This window comes from Taeniopygia guttata, chromosome 12 (assembly GCF_048771995.1).
Source record: "Taeniopygia guttata chromosome 12, bTaeGut7.mat, whole genome shotgun sequence".
Classification (NCBI taxonomy): domain Eukaryota; kingdom Metazoa; phylum Chordata; class Aves; order Passeriformes; family Estrildidae; genus Taeniopygia; species Taeniopygia guttata.
The window spans coordinates 14,037,185-14,060,568 of NC_133037.1; the positions used below are offsets into that span (position 1 = coordinate 14,037,185).

Here is a 23,384-nt window from a genome sequence, read left to right on the forward strand (position 1 = left end):
TGTGCCCTCGGCCCTCCTCCTCAGCTTGCCTGGCGGTCTACAGCTTCCCTACAGAAAGCACTTGCTCTTCCATAGCCCTGTGGGGAAACTGAGGCACAAAATTATGATGGCCATGCCCAGCTTGCAGTGGGCAGCCCTTGTCTGGCACTGCCTGCCCCACGCCTCACCCCCCTGCCCTGCCCAGGGCATCTTCCCCTCCCTCACAAGGACATCCATGCCCCAGCTGTGACAGGGGCTGTGGTGCTCCATGGTTCCTACACAACAGCATCTGGGGGTCCTTGGCAGGGGGAATGACAGCGATGGTGGCTGCAGCCACCTCAAGGGTCCCTGCTCCTCCCTGGAGCTGGGAGCTGGGGGTACACCACCCCAGCGACTACGTACAGCCTACAAACAAATACCACCTCCCATGGGAGGGGGGAGCGCGTGTGTCTGCCTGTGTGTGTGCGTGCGTGGATGTGTATATATATATTTATATATTTATTTATTTATTTATAGATATTTTTAATATTAAAAGGGGGGAAAAATAGACCACTGTGCTAGCAAAGTCCCTGATGATGGTTTCATGTATGCCCATAGGTCTCTGGCTGGTGATTCCGCCGGTTTCGAGGCTTCTTCTGCTCCTGCTGCTCCTTGGCTTTGAGGCCGGCCAGCGGCTGCGGGGGGCTGGCGGCCGTGTGCCGCCAGTAGCCCTGGCAGTACTGGTCCAGGAGTCCCATTTCAGGCTGAGTGAGGAGCTGCAGCAGGTCCTGGTAGCGGGGAGTGGGGGCACCCGGCAGGCCGGGGGGGGGCTCCGCCTGGACCAGCACGGTGTGGACGGCGCGGCTGCTGAGGACACGGAGCTGCACCTTGGTCACCGTGTGCTTGAAGTTGTTCTCGGTGGCGGTGCAGGAGTAGAGGCCGCTGTCGCCGAGCTGCAGGGCGCGCAGCAGCAAGCCCTGCTCCGTGCGCAGCACCCGGCCCTCCACCCGCAGCTGGGGGCAGAGGAGCACGGCTCAGCGGCTGTGCCCGCCGTCCCCGCTGCCCCCGGTGCCCTGCCCTGCCCTACCTCTTTCCGCCGGTCGCTGTTGTCCTTCTGCAGCAGCCACTTGATGCTGGCCTGGGGCGAGCGGGGCTGGCACTCCAGGAAGGCTGTGCTGCCCTCCACCCCGTACTGCACGGCCTCCACCGTGTTCTTGTTAGCTGCAGGGGGGCCATGGGCAGCCAGGTCACCCCCAGCCCACTGCACTTCTCCCCTGCCCACTCTGTCTCCAAGGGTGAGTGTCCATCCATCGATCCATCCATCCACGCATTCATCCCTCTATCTCTATCCACCCATTCAAATCTGTTCAATCTCCACCCCAACATATCCATCCACCCATTCACGCATTCACCCACCCATGAACCGACCCATTCATCTGTGCTTGTCCCCATCCCCGGTGTTCCACTCATCGATGTTCATCTTCCTCCCTACAGCTACCCACTCATCCACCCACCCGCCCATCCATCCACGTATCTCCCCAAACACCCATCACAAAACCCGCCAAGGAATCCCTGCGTGCCCAGCTGCAGCCCTGTGCCCTCAGCCTCCCCGAGAGGTGCCCCACACGTGGGGCCGGGCCCAGACCCCGCTCACCGTTGGAGTTGTAGCCGCGGCACTGCCGGATGGGGTTGCCGTGCCGGACGTCCTGCCGCCGGCTGCGCCTGTGGGGCGGTGGGAGGTGAGAGGGGCAGCCTGAGGCTGGGGGTCCCTCCCAGGCGCTCTCCCCGGCCGTACCTCTTGGAGGAGGCGGAGTAGCGGGTGCAGGCGCTGCCGTCCCAGGCACAGTAGGGGTCCCGGGCCAGGCAGCAGTCGGCACAGGCTTCCCCGTACACGTCGCAGCGGTGCAGCGCCAGGTGCGTCACGCCCACGGCCGAGGACACGTACAGCTGTTGCTGTTGGGAACAAGGAGGGCAGGGGAGTATTACCTCATCCCCACCACATCAGGGCCCTGCAAACATCCCGTTCCAGTGCCATGCCACAGCTGGCACCTGCCCAGCCAGGCCTCTGCTAAGACTCACCCTCTTGGAGGAGATGGTCATCGTCTTGATGGGTGCTGGCACCTGGATGAGAGCAGGAATGAAGAAGATGGAGGGGTGACTGCTTGGACTGATGCTACAACCCTGGGGTGGGCACCCCAGACCCCCCCACAGGCAGCTGGAGCAGGCAGAGCAGGCAGGGGGAGATGTGAGTGGGCAGCAGGCAGGACCACCAACCCTGGAGTCCCTCCAGAGCTGGCCTAGAGATAGCTAGTGTCCCAGGGGACTGGCTGATGTCCCAAGGGCTTGGTTGGCCGGGTCAAGAACACTCAGCAGAGGGTGGAGGACATGCCAACCCTTACCTTGAACACTTCAATCTCCTCCAGCATGAGCTCCTCTGTCTCCATGTCATCCCGGGGGAGCACAATGACCTTCTGCACGGTGCCCCGATCTGCAAGACACCATAGTGCCCAGGTGCTCAGTGCTACCCTTGGCACCCCTGCCCTCCCTGTCTGTGAAGGGGGTCCCTGCTGGGGCTGTGGAAAGGAAGGATCCCTCAGGCTCATCCCCATCTCCCTCCAGCTGTGACAGCTAGCTATGTCTGGGGTGGAGAGTGCCAGCTCAGGTAACCAGCTGTGTCCAGAGAGTGCCACCAGAATGCCAGAGAGTGCCCTCAGCAGCATGCAGCCATGCACCAGGGCAAGAGAAGGCCCAGGACTGATCACAGGGGCTCTGGGATGCACATTAAGAGCAGGGGAAACACTGGCCTGGATGGCAGTGCCCCCAGGATGGGCATTGAAGTCTGGGAAGGACAGGGCTGGATGTCAGTGCCTCTGGGATGGGCAACTGGGCAGGAAAGGCACAAGGCTGGATGATGATGGGCTTAGCGTGGGCAGTAGGAAGCACGTTGGATGGATGCTAGGGTCAGGAAAGGATAGGCTGGATGATGAGGCCCCTGGAACAGGCACCAGGACAGGGAGGACCAGGCTGCACGGTAGAATCCCTAGGATGGAAAGGATCATGCCGGATCACTGGCTTCAGGGATAGGAGCTGGGCTAAGGGAAGGACCAGGCAGGACAGGAGGGTCTGTGGGATGGCACCGGGACAGGGAAAGAACAGTGTGGAGCCTTGAGGAGGGGCAGGGATCTCAGGGGGCATTCTCAGCCCCTCACCCTGCTCTAGCGGTGGAGGGCACCGTGCTCTGGCCAGCCCTGGTGGTGCCCGTGCCCTCCGGGGCCGCGCCGGAGCATGCTGCGTTCCCCGCGGTGCGCGGCGTGGGTACCTGTGCCCAGGAAAAGCACCTCATAGCGCCCGTCCGCCGCGTCCACCTGGTCCACGGCCACGGTGGTGAAGCGGTAGTTGACGTTGGTGCGCACCACCAGCGGCTGGCGGTGCGTGGGGTACACGGCGTGGTACATCAGCGGGTGCGCGCGCATGAAGTTGATCACTTCGTCGGGGTAGTCCTTGGTCGACTTCATGGAGGGGGTGAAGGTCCCCCCGGGGCACTGTGGCACAAACCCCACCAGCGCTTGGTGAGCTGGCACCCGAGCACAGGTCTGAGGGTGCCGGCTGCCCGGCAGGCCCTGGCTCACCTGCCCGCGCTGCCCGGGGCGTACTTACGGTGCCTGGACGGGGGTAGGGCATTTTTCCTGTGTAGGGCATCCACTGGTAGTTGGGTCCCTCCTTGTGGGCAAAGGGCCCATTGAAGACCATACGGATGTCAGCCATCGAGTAGACACACACAGCAGAGCCTTTGAAGACCGACCTGGGGGCAAGGACCTGCTGCCACCCTTCGTCATGGCATTGCCTGGACACCCACCCAGCTAAGACTCCCTCCTCTCCTGCACAGTGCCAGGAGGGTCAGCACTCACCCCGAAGCAGAGAACACAGCGTAGATAACAGGGTTCTTGGTGTCTTGAGTCTGCTGGATGAAGACGTCCTCTTGGGACAGAAAGATGGAGGCGTCACCATAGGGAAGGTAGGCAGAGACACCAGGGTACAGGCAGAGCAGTTACCCATGGAAGAGCAAGAGGCAGGGGGCAGCAGGGATGTCCCCAGCTCTGCCCAGGGTGCCCCCCAAGCCTGCAGGGGGAGAGAAGGCTCCCACCCCTTCCGTGGCACACTCACGGAGCTCGTCGAAGTGCGTTTCGATGCCATCGGGTCCCGGCACAGAGCAGACGAGCCGGGCCTTCAGGAAGGTGCTCCACTTGTTCACAAGGCAGCAGTGGCCCCCGTCATCATTCTGCAAGAGTGAGATGCCTGTGCTCAGCCCTGCTGTCCCCCTGCCCACTTCCTTGCCTGCTTCCCTGCCTGTCCTCTGCTGCACCTACCAGGCAGATGCGCCCGATGCGGGAATAGACCCCAGGACTCAGCGGGGCATCAGCCGACTTCTCTCGGAAGAAGAAGTAGAGCTTGTCATCATTCCTCTCGCTGCTGTCGGGGATGAGCTGGGCACGGACAAAGGCTGGGTCTGGAATGGCACAGAACAGCACGGCACCATCAGCCCAGTGGCACTGCTGCTCCATGCCACAGCAGGATACTGAGTCCCCTTTGCTGAAGCATCACCTCACTCCGAGAAAAGCACTGCCACAGAGTGAGAGCTACATCTCTGGGTGTCTCTTGTGATCTCTAGTGCACCAGTAGAGGCTTGAAGCATCACTGGGGTTCCTGGGAGCATTCCACAGGTAGGAGAGATACATCAGCTCTACGAGCAAGGTGGTGGGAACCAGTCTTCCCTCCAGGAAGGAACCACACAGCATGGAAGCTTCTCAGGAAGCTTCTCCCTGCCATCCATCAGCCAGTGCCCAGCCTGTGCTGACAGCTCCCCCTCTTCGGGTTACCACCCCGCTGGCTCCCCAGCCCGGCAGGATCATCCCATCTGCTCTGCTGTGTTTACTCAGCTGCTGCCCCGCAGGCAGGGTGCTCCGAGGGGGGCAGAAGGAACGTTCGGGGTCACCGACTGCAGGCGACACGGCTGACATCTCAGCACTGCAGAAACCCATGCACTGACACCAGCAGAGCCAGCCCCACCTCTCACCAGTCTGCTCCTGCCGCCACCCAGCAAAGCTCCAGGCATGTCTGTCACTGCCCCACACAGCTATCCCTGCTCTTGTGCCTTCCCATCCATCCATCCATCCGTCCATGATCAATTCATCCATCATCCATCCATCCATCCATCATCAATTCATCTATCCATCATCAATCCATAATTGATTCATCCATCATCCATTCATCCATCCATCCACCCATCATCAATCAATCCATCCACCCATCCATCATCCGCTCACATATTTTCTGTCCATCCATCCATCCATCCATCCATCCATCCATCCATCCATCCTCCTATCTGTCAGCTGTCAACCATCCATCCATCCATCCATTATCCACCCACACATTTTCTATCTGTCCGTCCATCCATCCATCCATCCACCCACCCACCCGTGCTGCTGCTGTCTCTGCTCTGGCAGAAGGAGGCAGTACCACATGGCAATCTCGTCTCTAGGGCTGGAGCCATGAGGTCCCCAGGGCACCGGGGCCAGTGACAGCTGCACTCACCATTGAGCCAGCGGGAGTTGTACTGGTCTGTCCTCATGGCTGTCTGCTTGCCCATGGTGCGGAAGATGGCTGCATCCGTGCCCATGAAGTCGATGTAGACGCCAGCATAAAGCTCTTCATCTGCAGAGGGCAGAGGTCAGCCAGGGATCCCCACCTCAGCCCATCCACCCACCTTCTTCAATTGCCAGCCCCAGACCTGGCCAGTAGCTGCCAGACAGCCAAGAGCCACTGCCTGTGACCATCCCAGAGCGTTCTGGAGGTTGGCATTGGTCTGCAACCACGATCCCCACCTCTGCTGGGCCAGGTGCTGGCCAGCTGAAGCAGGCAGGGGTGCTGGAGCAGGAACCCTGCTCCTGGTGGGAGCAGTTGTTCCATCCCACCTGCATATTCCCTCTGCCCAGAGCAGGAGGCACTGGCACCAGGGAGCCACAGGACTCACTTATTAATGCAGAGACGGTGTCTACTTTGGGGTCGTAGGAACACTTCCCCTTGCCCGACTCCAGCTTGTCTGGCTCCAGGTAGAAGATATAATCCTGGAGAAGGAAGCAGATAGAGCAGATGGTTGAACTTTCACTCCTCCATTTATGTGACAGCTCCCAAAACCCACCAGGAGAGGCAGCCTCCTCCAGGATGGTGCACAGCAGCGAGGACAGATGTGGAAGGGGTCTGCAGGTCTCCTGAGAAGCTGCAGCTCCTGTGAGTGTCTCCTCAAAGATGCTGGGTTCTTCTCCATGCCCTCCACCACTTGTAGACTTGGCTGAGCCATCAGGCTGAAGTGGGGCATCCATCCCCCAGGTCTGGGAAAAACTGCCTCTTCACTCCAGCTGGCTGTGCTGCACATTGCCGCTTGCCCAGCAAGGTCACACAGCTCCAGCAGCTTCAGCAGGTGGCTCTGGCCTGCAGCACAGCTCGGCACAGCACAGCTCTGCTTCTCTCGCCAGGGGCCATCTTCCAGTGCTTTTCTTCACATGATGAGATGCTGTGTCTGCTCCATGGGATGCCTCCCTGCTGTCACTTCTGCCTTCCCCGTGGCTATCCCTGGCACCATCACACATTCCCAGCCAGGAGCGAGACACACACTGCCTCTGGAGGCACATTCAAAATCCTCTGCCAGTGCTGGCTGGGGGCACACAGGGACAGGCTGGCCCAGCCACGTCACTCCTCACCCTGGCATAAGGACCACCTTCACCTGAGACAAAGCACCAGCGCAGAGCATCCATGGGGAGCCTGGGCATGGGGGGACCTTAAGCAACCAAACTGGGCAGATGCCCACTGGCCCTGTGCCCTGGCTTTGGCACATGGGTGACAGACATGGTGACAGCCACTCTCCACTGAGAGGCCAGCAGGGTCCTGGTGGAGCCCAGGCTCTGCGAAGAACTAGAGGGGGTGAGGGGCTGGGATCTCACCGTGGGCATCTCCCACTGGAGTGTTTGCTCACACCAGCTCCTCCTGGGGCACCCATACCCAGAGACGGGCACAGCCATGTTTCACCATCTGCACCACTGCACTGTGCAGTCTGTGCCACCATCACCATCACAAATGCCTCTGTCCAACTCTTTCCCTGCTCCTGAAGTGGGCAAACGGCTCACATGGACAACCTCTCTCTCCAGCACAGCCCTGGCACTGGCTGCACCATCTCACCCTCCTGGTCAGGCAACACAGGAGCCATTGTGGTGCTGGCACTGCTGATCAGCTAACGCACCTTGAAGTGCACCAGAGCTGCCAGGAAGCACGTGCTGGCAGCCCCAGGAGCTCCTGCTGGGACACACACCCTCTCTCCAGCAGGGGTGACCCGAGGGGGCTAAAATGGCAATGGCATTCTCCCAGCTGGCACTGGGGAACTGGCAGCAGGAGCTGCCCGCAGTCTGGGAGATGGTCACTGCCAAGCATCACCCTCTGCCCCCGACCACCCAAGGAGCTGGGGGAGCCCCAGGCTGCACCAGGGTGCCCATGTCCCCCATGCTCCCAGCCCATGCACTGACCCATGTTAGTCTGGAGGGGAGAGGCTCGGGGTGACACTGTCAGGGTGGGCTGCACACTGGGCTGTTCCCAGAAGCCGGGGATGCTGTCACCTCCCTGAGTGCACTTGACTGCCAGGATGACATAAGCCCCTCATGGGGCACGGTGAAGCAGCTGCTCAGTAATGTTTCTGTAGGCCCTACCCAAACACTTTCTGCACATTACTTTGGCATCCTCCCCTGAATCATTCCAAGCCCTGTGGCTCTGCCGACACATGGTCCCACTTCCAAGGGACACAGCAAGCCTGGAGTCAGGCAAGGTCAGTGGTGGGTGGAGAGCCACCATCCCTGACAGTGTCCCCCACAGGGAGATCCTACATGGACCAGGAGGAAGGAGTTAGTGAGAGGAGGGAAGCCGACGCCAGGCCGGTGCCGGGAGACGCTGTGCTGGGAGGGGAGGGGACGGTGCCCGGCCCAGGGGTCGGGAGCATGCCAGCGGGACGAAGGAGCCCGCGGCTCCGGTGTGCCCTGCGGACAGGTGGGCACGGCTGCGGCGGGCTCCCAGACCGGTTCCCACCTTGCTTTGTGCTGGTCTCGGGCTGAGGGGGCTGTCGGTGGATCTGCTTTCCCGGCCTCCCGGCTGGCTCGGCGGGAACCCCTGGGGAAAAGGAGCAGGGCAGAGAGTTAGCGCCGGCAGGGGAAGGACCCCCAGGGCAGGGGTGAGCAGGGGACCCCAAGAGCTGGGGCCATGGATGCCCACTGAGCAGCAGCACTGCTGTCCCCCTGCATTCCTTGATGCTCCAGGCTGGGCTGGCCTCCAGCAGGAGCTTCTCCAGGATGGATACACTGCTCTCTCCCACAGAACTGGGGTGCCCTTAGCATGGGGTAGGAGAGAGTGGAGAGATGGTTGCTCACAGCCAGCCAGGCTAGGTTCACACCTGGGGGCTCAAAAATGGCACCTGCCACCTTGTTCCTCCTGCCTTGATGAGCAATATCTCAGCACCAAAGCCATTAGCACCATGGGGTCACCGAACACTTGCATACTGCCACTGACTCTGCTGGATAACTGGGGCTGTCCTCGACTGCACTAGCACCCTAGGTCTTCCTCATATGCTGCCACTCCCCAGTTCAGTCCCAGTCTGGAATGGTCTGAACGGCATCCACCTCTCTCAGTGCCCATGCCAGGGTTTGGGGTCTCTGAGGCAGATGCCCATCTTTCATATCCAGCGTCGTGATCCTCCCTCACTTTGGGCTGGTGACTCCCTCTCCAGCCTCAGGAGAAGACACAGCCTGGGACCTGTCACTCCTGTGTGGAGGGAACAGACATCTCACGGGGCTTGGGACCCCTGGGATATTCATGCTGCTACTTGCAGAGACTGGCTCCCTCCCAAGGCTGTCCTGAAAACGCTCCTCTGTCTTCCACACATGCTGCCTGGCGGTATGCAGCTTTGATGCCACCCTCTCACTGCACGTTGTGGTCCTTGGTGCTCAGTGACATCCATCCGGGGATGTTCCTGACATGGCCACATGAGCTGGCACAACTCCTGCACGGTCCTCCCTGTGCAGCACCAGTGCTGGAATCCTTGGAATCTACGGTGAGGAGCTCAGCAGCCTGGCAGCAAGTGGGAGGCTGGGTTGACACATCCCTCGTCCCAGCGGAGATCCAGCAGTGGCTGCAGCCAGCAGGGTGGGAGGGCACCTTGTGTGGAAGCTGCCGTCAGAGCACAGCCAAGTTCCAGCGCGAAGAGAAGTCCTTGCTCTGTGGAGATGGCTTGGCCCCGCTCAGCAGCACAACACTGTTAGCCACGGTCACCCCCAGCCTGCCCTTGCCCACAGCCTTCAGCGCCCAGCCCCCCCAGCAGCCAGCAGAGCTGAGCCGAGCGCCCACCGCGCCGCAGAGCCTGGTGGCTGTGCCAGCACCGCCGTGCCAGACGCCAGCGTGGCACCCCCGTCCCTCCCGCCCCTCACCTGGGCTTTGCGCCCGCGGTTGACGAAGGCACAGATGGGGTTGTAGGCGCCAGTGCCACACACGTAGAGGTGTGTCCGGTTCCAGGGCTGGATCAGGCGGATGAAGTTGCCGCACTCCCCCTGGGAAGCGGAGGAGAAAGCGTCAACCCAAGCACAGGGCTCTGGATCGCCGTGGGGCTGTGTCAGTGTGGGCATGGGGTGACACATGTCACTGGAGGGCACGTGGCATGGGACAGCACGGATCAGGGGTTGGCATGGGCCACGAACCGGCAAGCTGGAGGGCCCAGCCCTGGCTGGTAGGAGGAAGCAGCATGGGGAGCTTGGCCTCCTACTTGCCCAGAAAGCTCTCCAGGACCTGCCTGGCTGCAGCAGAATGGGTGACGGGACACCACAACACCCTGCAGTGCCACCCCATCTCGACATGCTAGGGGGTGGCTTTTTCAGAGTAGGATACAGGGACATGAATCCCACTCCAGTGCCAGGTACCAGCCCCACTCCACTACCAGGAGGGGGTTCATGGTGGTTACTCACATTACTGTTCTTGCCTGATAGGATGCATTCCTCGATCCTCTGCTGGGACGCGGGCCAATGGATCTGTGGAAACAGCAACCCAGGGGAGACCAGGACTCCCACCTGGCCCCACCAGCACCAGTTATGCCATCGAGCTCTTACCCTGGCATCCAAAAGGTCCCCAGAGTGCCCAACTACCCCCTTCCACCTGCTCCCCCTGCCCTGCGCTGGCAGCTTACGATGAGGGGCTCGCGGTTGATGTCGTGGAGGTCCAGCGAGAGGACGTAGTCCTTGCTGCCCACGTACATGCGGTCGTGGTCCTCATCCTTCAGCAGGATGCGGTAGTCACTGGAGTTGAGGAGGAAGTTGAAGAAGTGTGCTGTGCCCGTCGCCTTCAGCTCTACAGGGTGAAAGGGGAAGGTGTCAGTGCCCCAGGGACCCCCGTCTCCTCAGTGCCTCCCCGAGTCCAAGCCTGGGCCCAGCTGGAGGACACCCTCTGAGAAGAGGCGCCCGCTTTCAACTCCATGAGCACCATGATACTGCCACCTCTGTGCAGCACAAGGGACAATGACAGAGATGCTCATGGCCAGCTGCGACAACCAAGAGTGGGCAGAAGTGAACTCATCAGAACCTGGGCTCAGGAGATCCAGCACCCCACAGCAGGGAGTGGAGGTTGCCATTGAGATGGGGCAGGAGGCTGGAGCTCTCTCACCTCACCTCAGCCCAGAGACCACAGCTCTCAAAATTTCCAGCATTATCCCCCTCCTGCACTGTGACCCCATGTTCCAGCCAAGCCTCTGGCTCCTAGGATGGGAGAGCTGGGACCCCAAGGAACCAGCTCCAGGGGAGGTGATGAGCCTCTCCCCCACCCCGCACACCCCATCCCCCCTTGGAAAGTTATTTTTAGTCTAAGTGTGGGAGCAAGGAGTGAAAGAGGATAATGAGGGTCATGAATATTCACAAGTGCAACGAGGCAGCCAGATGGAAGGCAGAAGTGCTGCAGATGATGTGGGCCAGTGCCAAGAACCACGCGGCAGGGGCCAGGGCACGAGTAAGACAGAGCACCCTGCCCCAACAGGATACAATCTGTCCTGGAGGCCACCTCTTTGGAGATGCCACTCTGGAGGTGTCACTCCCCTTGGAGGTGTCACCCGTTTTGGATACCACCCCCAAATACCAGATGCCACCCCCATGGGATGACATCTGCCCTGCCATCCCTTTGGATACCACTCCAAGCCATCAGATGCCATCCCCATGGGACGTCATCTTCCCCATATGTTTCCTTTTGGAGGTGCTGCTCTCTTAGGATGCCATCAACAGCCATTGGATGCCACCTCCACGTGATGCCATCAGCCTCTGAAGCCAACCCTCTTGGAGACACACGCTTTTAAAAGGTGTCACCCTCTTTGGATGCCACAAACAACAATCAGATGCCATCCTCAGCCATTGGATGTCACCCTCATGGGATGCCATCTGTCCCAGATGCCATACTCTTTGGCATTGTCATCTTCTTTGGATGCCACCAACAGCCATCAGATGCCACATCCATGATACCCTGATCCAGTGAGCACCCTCACCCTGTGGAGTGTATCCCTCCATGCACAGGAGTGCCCTGTGCAGGCACGGGGAGCAGCTCTGGGGACCTTCCCGGGGAGGAGCAGAGCAGGGTCCTGCAGGTCAGTGTCAGGAAGCATCACACCGGCTTCCAGGCAGCACTGGGCAGGGCTCCAGCAGCCGGCTTCCCTTCCTAGCAGGAGGCCAAATGCCTGCAGATCCCCCTGACCTCCCATCTCCTGGCTGCACAAGGCACTGGAATGTCCCACAGGTGCCCCCAGGGTCCCTTCTCATCCAGGACACCCCCTGTGTCCCACGGCAGGCAGCTGTTGATGGTCCCCAGTCCCGCAGCTGCGCGGCTGCTGGACCCGCTCAGGCGTGGCAGAGGCCAGAGCACACACACAGTGCGGGAACCGGCTGTGGGAAACGGCTCACGGGATGTGACAGGAACCTCTCCTGGCCTGGGGGCTTGGGGGCTGCCTGTCTGCCAGGGCTGGCTGGCAGGATGAGCACGGTGGGCATGTGCAGGGGCTGGAATTTGGGCTGCAGGCAGGGGGGCCATGGCAGAGGTGCAGTGGAACAGTGCCAAGGATGGGGAGCCAGGCATCCGCTCACCCACCCACCCACGGCAGGCTCCTCCTTCTGCCTGGCCCATCTGGGCTCCAGATGCTCCCCGTTGCTGGCGCTGGCCCACATGCCACCCATGGCGTCCCCAGCCTGTCCTGTAGCGGCCCCCGACTGTGCCACAGCACACTGGGTCTGGTCCCTGCCTCTCCTATGTCCTGAAGCTGCCCCACCAGCCCATACACTGTGTGTGTGCACGTGTGTGCCCCACACTCTGTGTGCTGCTGCCTCCCTCAGTGCGGTGCTGGTGTCAGTGGGGACCAGAGCCAGGAAAGAGCAGGGTGGCTCTGGCAGTGAGTGACACAGGCAGAGCACAAGAGCTTGTCCCCAGCTGCCAATGATGGGACTGCAACGCCCAGGATTCCCACTCAGGACAGAGACACCTGGAGCAGGCAGAGACAGGGATGGCAATTAAACCAGACAGGAGCCCCCATGCCAGGAGAGCCCCTCATCTGTCATCCCTGCCAAGCCTGGGGACACCAGTGCCAACAGCCCTGGGATCCTGGAGCGCCAGGACACTGGGTGGTGGAGGGCTCCATGTCAGTGACAGCCCCGCATCCATTAGGATGGGCGTCTCCAGGGCTTGGCAGGGGACAGGGCCAGTAGCACAAAGAGCCTTGGACCCCCACCGGTGGCTCCATTCAACCCCCCACGGCCCAGCGATCAGAGGGGGCACTCCCAAAGCAGGGCGATGACAGACCCACTGCCCCGTAACGCCCTCTCCAAAGACAATGGCGGGGTGGGCAAGACCCTGCCACAACCTCTGACCTCCCAAACCTCCATCGCACTGCCTAATCCCCCAGCGTCACTGTGCCCCCAAACCTGCCCCAGCAGCCATGGCTGTCCCTGGGGATGGAGCGGGGCGGGGGCCGGGCCGGGCAGGAGAAGCCCCCTCACCAGCCGATGCGCCCCAGCGAGCAAATTCCCTCCTGCTTCGCCATTGCCAATCCCGGCACCACCGGCAGAGCTTCCCTGGCTGGCCGGGAGCCTAATCCTGTTTTAATTGCCGAGCACCGGAGCCAGGAGCCTCTCGGCATCACAGCCAGGGTGGCCTCCGTGGGGACCGTCCCCTCACAGCATCCCGGAGCTGCAATTACCCTGCGCCCCGGAGTGATGCCGGCGGCCAGGAGCCCCAGGGCTGGCAGCAAGGGCGATGCTCCGCTTTGCCCGCGGCACCACCGCCCGACTGCGAGCTCTGCAAAGCCAAATTCCTCCCGCAGTGCCAACTGCGGGCTGCATTCCCAGCTCCGGCAGCTGTGCACCCTTGCTGACTGCCACCACTGGCCCGCATCGGGCAGGGGTGAGTGGTCCCTATTCATCACCCACTGGCACGGAGACCAGTGCTGATCTCCAAAGCAAAAGGGAGATTTTGGAGGTTCTCTATAAACCGCACACCCAATGGGACTCCTCACCCCACCCCAGTCCCCCAAATCCTCCCGACTCCCCAAACATCACCAGGGCACCCGCATGAAGAGTTAACGCCATTAGGACCCGAGCGGGTCACCTCCCCAGGTGCACCATCACTGCATTCCCCAAAACCAATTACAGGCGCTCTCACCTAATTAGATTCTAATTATGGGCTTGTAGCGCATTCAACATAATTAGCATGTAAATTACACGGCGTGTTTATATTCAATAACCGCACTCCCGCCCCCCCACTCCCCCAACCCTGGCTGGCGGAGCCAGCGCCTTTCGGGAGCCCTTTCTTTGCATGGGGAAGAATGAATTCACTTTAAATGCCGATGGAGAAGCCCAGCACTGATCCCAAGGGAGACTGGCACAGCAGGGATAAATCCCATCTCCATCCTGCAGCGATTTATCCCACAAATTTAAAAGCGTGCCCCAAATTTTGATTATGTTCCCTACTAATTTTTTTCCCTACTTGGAATTTGAGATGCAGCTTTTTGGGTATGCGTCAGAGGGGCAGAATGGGGAGCAATGCCAGGAGAGGGATAGGGGGCTGGATGCGTCCCCTCTCGTGGTTAAAGCATTTGTTGTTATTGGGGCTGATCAAAGAGCTGGGTGGGTCGTCCGATGAAAGCAGAATTGCTTATTTGTTTGAGCGTCACTCCGCTACCCCTTGATGGGTTATTTATGATGTAATTAAGCTAATTACATGTAATAAGAGAGTTTCCGTGGCCCCTAGCCAAGCTCTTTTCCCATTTAACCGATTCACAGGTGGGAGGAAACCAAAGCTGCCTTGCAGGGGCTTGGGAGATGAAATAACTCCTGTTCCCGCTTGCTGCCTTCCAGCCCCGACCATCTCCAGCCCCTCCGGAGCATCGCCCCGTGCCGCGGCAGAGGACAGGTGCTGCAGCCGCCCGGGTCAAATCCCTCGGGATGAAAGAGGTGTCGGCCGGGTGCTCCCCGCAGCCATCGCGGCCGGTTGGGCACAAGCCAAAAAACAATTAAAAAAAAAAAAAAAAAAGAAAACCCACATTTTTTCAGTGGAAACCGCTGATTCATCCCCGGGCCAGCCTGCCCCAAGCGCTGGTGCATGCATGTGCCCCAACGAGCAGCGCTGCGAGGGGGACTCTGTCCCCAGCCAAGCATCACTGTGCAGTGGAGACCAGGCTCTTGGCTGGGTCGGGGGATGCTCCAGCAGCATGAAATCCCCTTCAGGAAAGAGCCTGGCCTCAGAAAAAAATACTTTAATCACCCCAAAAGCAAAGTGCTGAGCTGAGGTGCCCCAACCCACTGCTCTTTGGGCTCTTTTGTTTAATGTTTGGACATTATTTCTTTCCGCAGCCCCTGAGGGGAGGGCACGGTGCCGGGTGGAAACTGCGGGTGGAAACTGTGGCTGCTCCAGGCCCTTTGCAGCGTGTCCGAGCGACACTGGAGTGGGGACAACACCCCTGCCAGGACCCCGGGAAGGGCCATGCTGTTCCATACGGAGCATTGTTAATTTGAGGGATAACTAGCTTATTAGATATAGGCTGGGGGGGCTGAAATTGCACAGGGTTTTGGAGGGGGGCAGGGTTTAAGGAGCTTATGGAGCTTCGCAGCCGGAGCCAGGGAGCTCAGCCCCAGCAGCAGCCGGTCCCAGCGGGTGGAGGGGCTCTGCCGCAGCCCCCCACTGTCCCAGCCAAGGAAATCCTCTTAGGGGTCACAGGGTTCAGCCCCATGTCCCCGCCCCTTTGAGCATGGGAAAGGGGACTGTAGCATCCCCCTGACCTTTACGGGGTCTGAGGAGCAGCATGGGGCACTCACGCCAGGGTGGGGACCAACAGTGCCAGTGTTCCCGGCACATTCCCAGCACTGGCTGTCCCTAAGCCCTTGGCCCTGCTCGCACCCCCTGTTTATCCCATCCTGCTGTCACCAAGCAGTGCCCACAGCTGCAGCAGCTTAGGAGGGCGCCTGGGCGGCCCCCAGGACACGGTCCCCTATCCGGGCTCCTCTCCAGCCATCTGCCACCCCCTGGCCCAGATCAAGCGTGCTGGTATCTCCTGGCCACTGCAGAGATGCCAACAGGGTGGGAGGGTAAACTGAGGCACGAGGCAGGCAGGAGAGAGGCCAGGCAGGGGGCTGGCAGTGGAGGCCAGAGGAGACTCCATGCTCAATTCATTCTTTCTAATTTTTTTTGCCCTGCAGGAACTGCCCTGCCTCTCACCCCACCCGTCCCCACCAGGGCTGCCCCCGGCTGGGCCTCAGCCACAGCTTTTCCTGGAGGTGCCAGCGCGGCTGTTCCCCTCGCTGGGGGAGCGGCTCCCGCTTGGAAGCCCCACGGAGAGCCCTGACCTCGAGGGCTTCCCGCCGTGATGCGGGGCCAGAGCCCACCCTTCCTTCCCGCACGCTTTTCCCACGCTGGACAGGGAGCAGGACACGGAGGGATGAATCACCATCACCACCATCACCTCCTGCGGCCTCGTGGGGCATGCCCAGCCTCTCTGGTGCCCGAGCCCCCGGCCCGCAGGAAGGCCCAGAGCAGAGGGGACCGCAGGATGTGCACAGCAGTGTGGGGAGTGAGTGAATTGTTAGCACGGAGATGATTAAAAATATCCACCCTATTTCTGGCCAGCACTGGGCTGGGATCTGGGAAGAGCTGTTGGCAAAAGGGAGCTGTGCCGGAGCCGCTCCCAGCACTGTTCTTTCCATGCTGGTCACCTTCCTCCTGCCGACACACGGACAGGAAAGCCTTGAGAGGAGGACAGACGTAAAGAGACCACAGGGGTGACGGGATGCGGGGAGGACTGACCCTGCCCGGCCCATCACCCTGCACCAGGGCACAGCAGCTCAGCTCCCACCCCTTTCCTATCACTTCAGTATTTTATAGAAGCATTTTTTTTAAGGCACTCAGACGCCGGGGCTCCGTGGAGGATGACGCAGGCCCCGGGGAGCTGCGACAAACCTCTGGCGCGCGATAACAAGCAAAGGCAAACAAACCCAGAGACGCTCCCGCAGCTGGCAGGGCTCCAGGCAGCACGGCCGCCCGGCCAAGGCGCCGGGGGACACACGTGGGGACATGGCAGCTTCTTCCCCAGCAGCCTGGCCACAAGGCCACCTCGATCCCACCCTGGCACTGGGATGCTTTAGCCAGAGGGATGCTGTGCTAGAGATCTGCACCCCAACCCCAGCAGCTGTGGCTGCACAAACACCTGGTCCCTGTGGCACCACAGCCATCCCTGACAGCAGAGCCCAGCCCAACTCATCACACCAATGTCCCCCAGGCCAGAGCCATCACGTCCAACCCCACTGTGTGTAGCTGCACTGGGAGGTTTGGGGCTGGGCATTTGGCTATCATCCCTGCCTCTCCAGGCAAGAGAAGGGGCTGGACCATCAACAAAGTGTCACTGTCACCCCATATCTCATGGTTCTCCGGCTTCAGGGTGGCTGCACGCAGATGATCAACTCAGGAAGCTGCTCACCAGCAGTTTGGTGCGTGGCTCCCAGCTGGCCCTCGAGGAAGACCCTGGGAGAATTCTCTACCACTGCCACCCTTGTCAGAGTACAGGCAGGAAAAGAGGTGAGTGGCACCCCTTCCCAACCCCAGTGTGCTTGGATCCAGCACATCACTGGCATTTCTTCTCCATGTGCCAGTGCAAATCAGCCCTTCTCCCACCACAAATCTCCCCTCTAGGCAGCAAGGGCAGGGAGAGCCCTGCCAGACCACCTCAGGCAGGAGGGAGAAGGACTGGAGATCCTGAGCACAGCCAGGAACCATTGCTCCAACCAGCTGAGGCCAAAAAAAACCAACCCCAAACCAGCCCCTAACTTGTGGCACAGCAAGCGTAACCATGCCTATCCCGAATTAATCTCACTCCTGGAGCACACCGTGGCAGTGGGCACCAGGTCCAGCTGGGGCTTTGCTGGAGCTTCCCCTCCTCACAGCTGTGAGGAAAAGATGTTTTAAGCCAAGGTGAGAAAGCATTTGTACAGCAGCTAAAGTGCCCCAGCAGCCCCCAAAATCCTCCAAAAACGCTGTTTGGAGAGGAAAGTGGCGCCTGCCTCTGGGGAGGAACTTGCTCCTCCAGCCTGGACTTGTCCCCAGACTCTTCATACCAGCCATTTTTTCTGTCAAGACCAGCCTGTAACACCCATGGCTATTGCTGCTTCCCATGTTCGCTGGCAGCCCCCCCGGCCCCTCCTGCCTGACTCTGCTGTGCTCACCATCAGTTCTGCCACCACATCCTTGGGCTCACAGGGTCAGTAGGTGACCAGAGGGCAAAGGCACAGTGGGACAGCAAAGGGGGGGCACAGGCAGCACAGCCCCAGCTCTCCCACAGACCCTAAGGGGAGGCAGACATGAGACTCCTCGTGTCTGTCACCTCCTGACACACATCCAAGCAGGCAAGCCCCCAGCAGGAACAATTTCCGTTCTGCTCCTTAAGGTTTGCAGGCCTGGGACCTGCCTCATCAGCCTCAGCCTGCCCTGCTCAGCAACCTCAAAACATGAGCTCAAGACAAACCCCTCCACCAACATGCACCCCAAAGCTGACCCAGCGGTCCCCCCACAGCTCCTAGAGTGGCTGGGTGGGCTAAGCAGCCCCGGTATGAAAGGGTTAAGCCCCTTCCCCCCACCCAGCACCCTCCCCTCCTGCCTCTCCCGGCTCCCTGCCAGCTCCCAGGCGTTAATACCAGCTGGGGGGGTCGGGGCGGCGTCAAGCTGCTGTCTGGAATCGGGGTGCTGCCGGGGGGGCTTCCTGCACCTCAGCACCCAGCTCTGCCAGATGGAGGGAGCCACCCACCCACAGCAGGAAGCGGACTGGGGGGACTAGGCAGGCTACCAGCCCCTCAGGACTGCGTGTGCAGATCAAGAGCTCAGCCACACCTGAATATGGATCCCCGTGGAGATGTCTGAGGGTGCAGATCGCTGATGTGCCCCGAGCGAGGATGAGGAGGAGGAGAAGGAGCCTGTGCTGGGGTGCCCGTGGGTTCCTCCATCCTAGGGTCCTACCCGGCCCCCCACGCCAACAGGCAGACTCTTACCTTTGAAGGAGAGCTGAACCCTGGGGGTAGCGAAGCCGTGGTCCTTGGGATGGGCAGCGCGCCAGCCCAGAGTCAGCAGGGTGGCCCAGAGCAGGACACCGACCACGGGCATGGTGGGCACGCGCCTGGGCGCCGAGATCGAGGGGAGCCTGGGGGAGCCGAGCCTGCCAAGGAGGGCACACGCGGGAGGGATGTCAGTTCACTGCACCCACCACCCCCTGAGGGGTACAAACCCCGCGCCCTGCTCTCCATCACCCGCTGGCACGCAGCATCCTCCGGGGAGGACTGGAAGCCAGCCCCGGGAGGCTGAACTCCGCTCTGCAGACTGGGGGGCACAAATCAGGGGGCCACAGCCTCACCTCCCTGGTGAGCATGCAGGGCGAGGCAAGCGCGGCGAGAGCCCTGCAGCACCCTCCTCCAGCCCAGCTGGCGAGCCTTGGCCAGGTGAGGAGCATCCCTCCATCCCTCCTCACACCCCCCTCAGCTGCAGCATCCCCAGCCCCCCACTGGGCTGGCTTTCCCTGCCCCGGCACCCAAAGGGGTCCCACTCCCAGCCCTTGCCTCCCCACCTCTCCTCCCAGCCCCCAGCAAAGCCACAGCAAGCAGAGCTGGGATCAAATCTTTCCAACATGAAGGAAATCTGGACTTCATTATTCCAAGAACGTACCAAAAAAAAAAAAAAAAAAAAAAAAAAGGATTTTTTTTTCATAAATAAAAGAGGAAGAAAAAGAAGAGGGAGGAAAAAAAAAAAAAAAGCCGTGCCTGTGTGCCAGGCAGCTGGACTCCCTGGGGCTCCGGCACTGAGTGGAGTCCGCCAAGCTGCCTCCAGAAGCCGCACATGCACCCCGGCACGGCATGGTGCACGGTGCCCCCCGTGCACCCCACTGCCCCTCCTGGACACACCGTCCCCCGGCTCAGACCCCTCTCCCGAGGCAGCACCCTCCTGGGGGTCTCCAGGGCACTTCAGGCAGGATGTGGGAGAGGCCCGTGGTGCCAGGGAGCTGCACGCCTGGGTGGGATGCACTGTGCCACGGTGTCCGGGTGGGCTCAGGCATGTGGGGAGTATCCAGCCAGCCCAGCCAAAGGGAGTCAGCTCTGTGGGAAGAGGGGTCCCCACTGTGACACCCCAGTGAAGCCATGCCCTCCAGGGCTCTGCCAGCTGCCACCACACAGCCCCACAGGGGACAGGCACACCCAAAGAAGATGGGAACCATTTGGGGCACCCCGGAGAGAGATGCGGAGCTGCGAGGGGAGCAATCCTGCACCCCACCCGGGTGGTCTGGCTGGCCTCTCCTGCAGTGCACAGCACCCACACCACCAGCCCCAGCCCCAAGCAGGGCAAGGGCAGCAGCACTGTCACCAGCAGCAGGGCAAGCCCCCGAGTGTGGTGGCACCGCTGTTCCCTGGGGCTGTGTATTTTTTTTCTCCTTCTTGCCCTTGGGGCCAGTAAATATTTCAATTTGCTCCTCTGTCCCTGAGCACACCCAGCTCTGCTCCATTGTACTGGTATTCGGTCCCTTTTCAGGCTGCCTTCCCCCTTCTCCCACCCATTCCTAGGCTCTGCCCTTCCCACCAGCGCCAGGCCGGGACAGCCTGCACCCCCAATTCCTCCACCAGCCAAAACTCCAGTTGGTTGCAGTTAAATAACCCCCCTCCATCCAAACCTCCCCCCTCTCCCCGGCAGCTTTAGGAAATAATTCTGGCAAATCCTACTATTGCATTTGGATGGAGCGGCGTACGCGTCAGAGACAGGGAGCGAGATGGCAAACAAAGGAAAAGAGGGAGAGGAGGGGAGCGCAGCAAGCGCAGGGCGAGGAGAGGGGAAAGGGCCGGCGGTGAGCGCGGGGCACACAGAGCCGGCCGGGAAAGGTAAATTCCAAGGAAGCAAAAAGGGAAACGGGCCACTGGAGTGCACCTTGGCCAGGAAATGTCCATTTCCAGGGTCATCTGCACTCGGGGGAAACGGAGAACTCCAGGGGAGAGCGGCCACATTCCTGCCCTCCAGCCCCCGGGCAGTCTGGGCTTGGAGGAGTTTTTTAGCAATTAAAGTTTGGCCATTGCTTGTGCTGCCGCAGGAAGATCAAAATCCCACTCGGCTTTATCCCCCCTTCCCCAGGCCGGTCAACCCAGCGCCGCCGAGCCCGAGCAATTAGGGAAAGGTTTTCTCGTCTGGAACAGGGACTCATTTTGGGGATCGAACCCCCAAAGAGGGCCGAGGGGATGCCTCGGGAGAATCCCGGGGGGACCCAGCGGTAGGGCTGCCTGCACGCCTGCTCCCCGTGGCCTGGGGAGAGAGCAGGAAACATTTTGGGAGGGAAAAGCAATAGAGGCAGGATAGGCAGTGGGAGGGGAGCCTGGCCCACCTCCGGCCACGGCGCGCGATGCCATCAGTGGGAAGGGGGGAAAATAGGGGGAAAAAAATAACACAGCATGATACAATAACGCTAACTGGTCAGCGCGGCCCCGCGCACACGGGAAATAACTTTGCAGAACTTTGCGCTCTGGCACGCCTGGCCTGTCCCCAGGGAGCGCCGGCTGTCCCCTGCGCCCCCCGCCCGGGCGTCCTCCGCGCAGCCGGGGCGCGGGGTCCCGCCGGGGCTCGGCTCCCACCGGGGCGGGCTCCGCCAGCCTGCTCCGGGGTGCCGGGCGTTCTCCGCCGTGTGCGTCTCCCCCGGCACCCCCTCCCGGGCACCCGCTCGCCGCCGAGCCCTGCCGCAACCCCCATGCCCCGGGAGCGCCCTACCAGCCCCCGTCCCCTGCGACAGTCCCCAGCCCCGAGCGGGACCGCGGCGCGCCCGCCCAGCCGCGGCTCCCGGGAGCGGGGGGACCGGCAGGGTCCCCCCCACCTCGGTACAACCCCGCTGCGAGGCGGGGAGCGGGAGTCCCCAAAGCACGCGGTGCCGCCGGCGGCTCGGAGATGGGGCCCCGGCGCCGCACCGCCGGCACCAGCCCGAGCCCCACCTGCCCGCTTCACCGGCAACTTGCGGCGTGGGGGACCCACACGCGCGAGTTCCGAGCGGCGGAAAGTTTTCCCGGGGCGCCCCCCGCGCCGGGCATCCGCTCCGCCGCCCGCCGCCGCTCTTACCTCGGCGGGGTCCCGGCGGCGGCGGGCGGTGAGGAGGCGGCGGGGCTCAGCGCCGCGCCGGGGTCCCGCGGCCCCCCGCCATCTCTCGGCCGCGACTGCCGCCGCGGCCCCGGCCCGTGAGCGCCGGGCGGGGCGGGGCGGGCACCGGGCGGGCACCGGGCGGGGCCGGCCCCCACTGGGCCCCGCCGCGGGGGGCGTCCTTCGCACGGACGCGCCCCCGGCCCCTCCCACCGCCCGGGCCGCAGGTTCGAGCCCCGCCGCCGCCCCCGCCGCTCACCTCCGGCTCCGGCCCTTTGTTGCGGGGTGCAGGCGGCGCCCCGCCGCACCGTGCCTGCCCGCCGGTGGCTCGCCGCACCTCCGCAGCCCTGCCGCCGGTCCCGGGAAGGAGGCGGATAAATAAGTGCCGTCCCTCCTTTGTCTGCCGCGGCGGGGGGCGGCCCGGGGCGGCGGGGTCTGCGGGGAGCCGAGCCCCGGCGAGTCGGCGGCTTTGTGAGAGCTCCGGCTCCGCTGAGAAACCTAAACCGTCTCCCAGACACATCTCCGAACGCTGGGAGTGGGGCGCCCTCCCTAGCCCCACCTTGCTCGTTCTGTCCCCCCCACCCCGGGTACCCCCACTGGTGACCCCCAGCCCTCAGCCCAGGGCGGGCAGGTGACCCCTGCCCTCTCTGCTTGCACAGCATCCCGCGGCCCTGGCGCCTGTTGGCACCTGGGGGATCCCAGCTCCGTACCTGTGCCTGGCATCCAGGATCTGCTGCTCCTGGGTATCCCTTCCTGGGACCGTTCTCTCCTGGGCTGGCACTGAGTGATCCTGCCCAGCACCATCCCCCCTGCTCACCCAAGGCAATGACTGGCAGGTGCTGTGCAGCTCTGTAGCTCTGCTCTGGTCCTTCCTGCCTGAAGGGGACACCTTGGCGTCCCCCAAGTGCCATGCCTATGTCTCAGTTCCCCTGCTCTGCTTCTGCCAAGCTGACAGCCTCTGTCAGGGCCTCCCCACCCAGATGTGGGTACAATCACCTGCAAGCACCACATGGCTTGACCCCATGCCCCCCAATCCCAACAGGACCTTCCCCCTTAGCCTAAGAGGACCCATCCAGAGGTTTGCAGCCTCTCCTTCTGCTTACCTGCTCCCAGATGGGGTAATGAGGCATTAAGGACGCTGAAAAACTACAACAACAGGTGCTGGAGCAGAAGGTGCCCTGATCTAAGACCCATCATTTCCTCTGAGCCAAGGCTCTCTGGACAGGAGCAGGGCACAGGAGTCAAGGCATCCCGGCACAAAGACCAGGGAATAGAGAGCAGTAGCCACCCACGAGCAGACGCTGCTGCTGGAAAAGTTCCTCTCCTGAGCACAGCCCCCTGCCCTGTCCCAGTGCCTCTCCTTTCCCCTAGGTACCCCACAGGAAGAGGGGAAAGTTTGCAGGGCAGGGTTTCCATCCAGGCAGGGTCACCTTGTCACCCAGGCACTGCTGCTGCTGGAGAAGGGGGCAGAGAGGGTGTCTGCTCCCAGCCCACTGTGATCTGCCCCCTGCTGCCTCTTCCTTTCCCAGAGATGGCTCCACAGCAATAAGCTGGCGCAGTCCTTCACCCTCACACATCTGCTGTGTCTTCCTCTGAAAAATGAGGAGTTTGTCACCGGATTCTCATCACCAGCCACTCTGTGTGCGGGAGGGCAGCAGCAACGGCCTCAGTCAGCAGCACAAATAAATGGC

General features: G+C 61.7%; 1 protein-coding gene across 3 annotated transcripts; it reads right to left on the bottom strand.

The window, feature by feature from the left end:
* Nucleotides 1–468: 468 nt before the first annotated feature.
* SEMA3F (semaphorin 3F) lies at nt 469–22,094 on the bottom strand. Of its 3 annotated transcripts, none has more exons than XM_072934804.1 (19): nt 21,953–22,094; nt 18,591–18,754; nt 10,226–10,386; nt 10,008–10,070; nt 9,477–9,596; nt 8,086–8,166; nt 5,990–6,083; nt 5,551–5,670; nt 4,326–4,465; nt 4,123–4,237; nt 3,867–3,936; nt 3,616–3,760; nt 3,278–3,500; nt 2,358–2,446; nt 2,038–2,079; nt 1,754–1,911; nt 1,613–1,680; nt 1,046–1,179; nt 469–971 (listed from the first exon to the last, which is right to left on the bottom strand). In XM_072934804.1, the coding sequence occupies exons 2-19, from the start codon at nt 18,700–18,702 to the stop codon at nt 561–563; spliced, it is 2,346 nt and encodes a 781-aa protein (XP_072790905.1). In that variant the 5' UTR covers nt 18,703–18,754; nt 21,953–22,094; the 3' UTR covers nt 469–560. The 3 variants fall into 3 exon arrangements, with proteins under 3 accessions (XP_072790905.1, XP_030138965.4, XP_072790904.1); XM_030283105.4 differs by lacking the exon at nt 21,953–22,094 and adding an exon at nt 21,676–21,810; XM_072934803.1 differs by lacking the exons at nt 8,086–8,166; nt 21,953–22,094 and adding an exon at nt 21,676–21,810.
* Nucleotides 22,095–23,384: the final 1,290 nt, after the last annotated feature.

What these genes read in the sequence shown, in the direction of transcription:
- SEMA3F (XM_072934804.1), bottom strand. Translation starts at nt 18,702, where the DNA reads ATGCCCGTGGTCGGTGTCCTGCTCTGGGCCACCCTGCTGACTCTGGGC. An exon ending in GGTTCAGCTCTCCTTCAAAG is followed by an intron (nt 10,387 to 18,590) that starts GTAAGAGTCTGC and finishes TTCACCCTGTAG; the next exon opens with AGCTGAAGGCGACGGGCACA. An exon ending in CAACTCCCGCTGGCTCAATG is followed by an intron (nt 4,466 to 5,550) that starts GTGAGTGCAGCT and finishes GTGCCATTCCAG; the next exon opens with ACCCAGCCTTTGTCCGTGCC.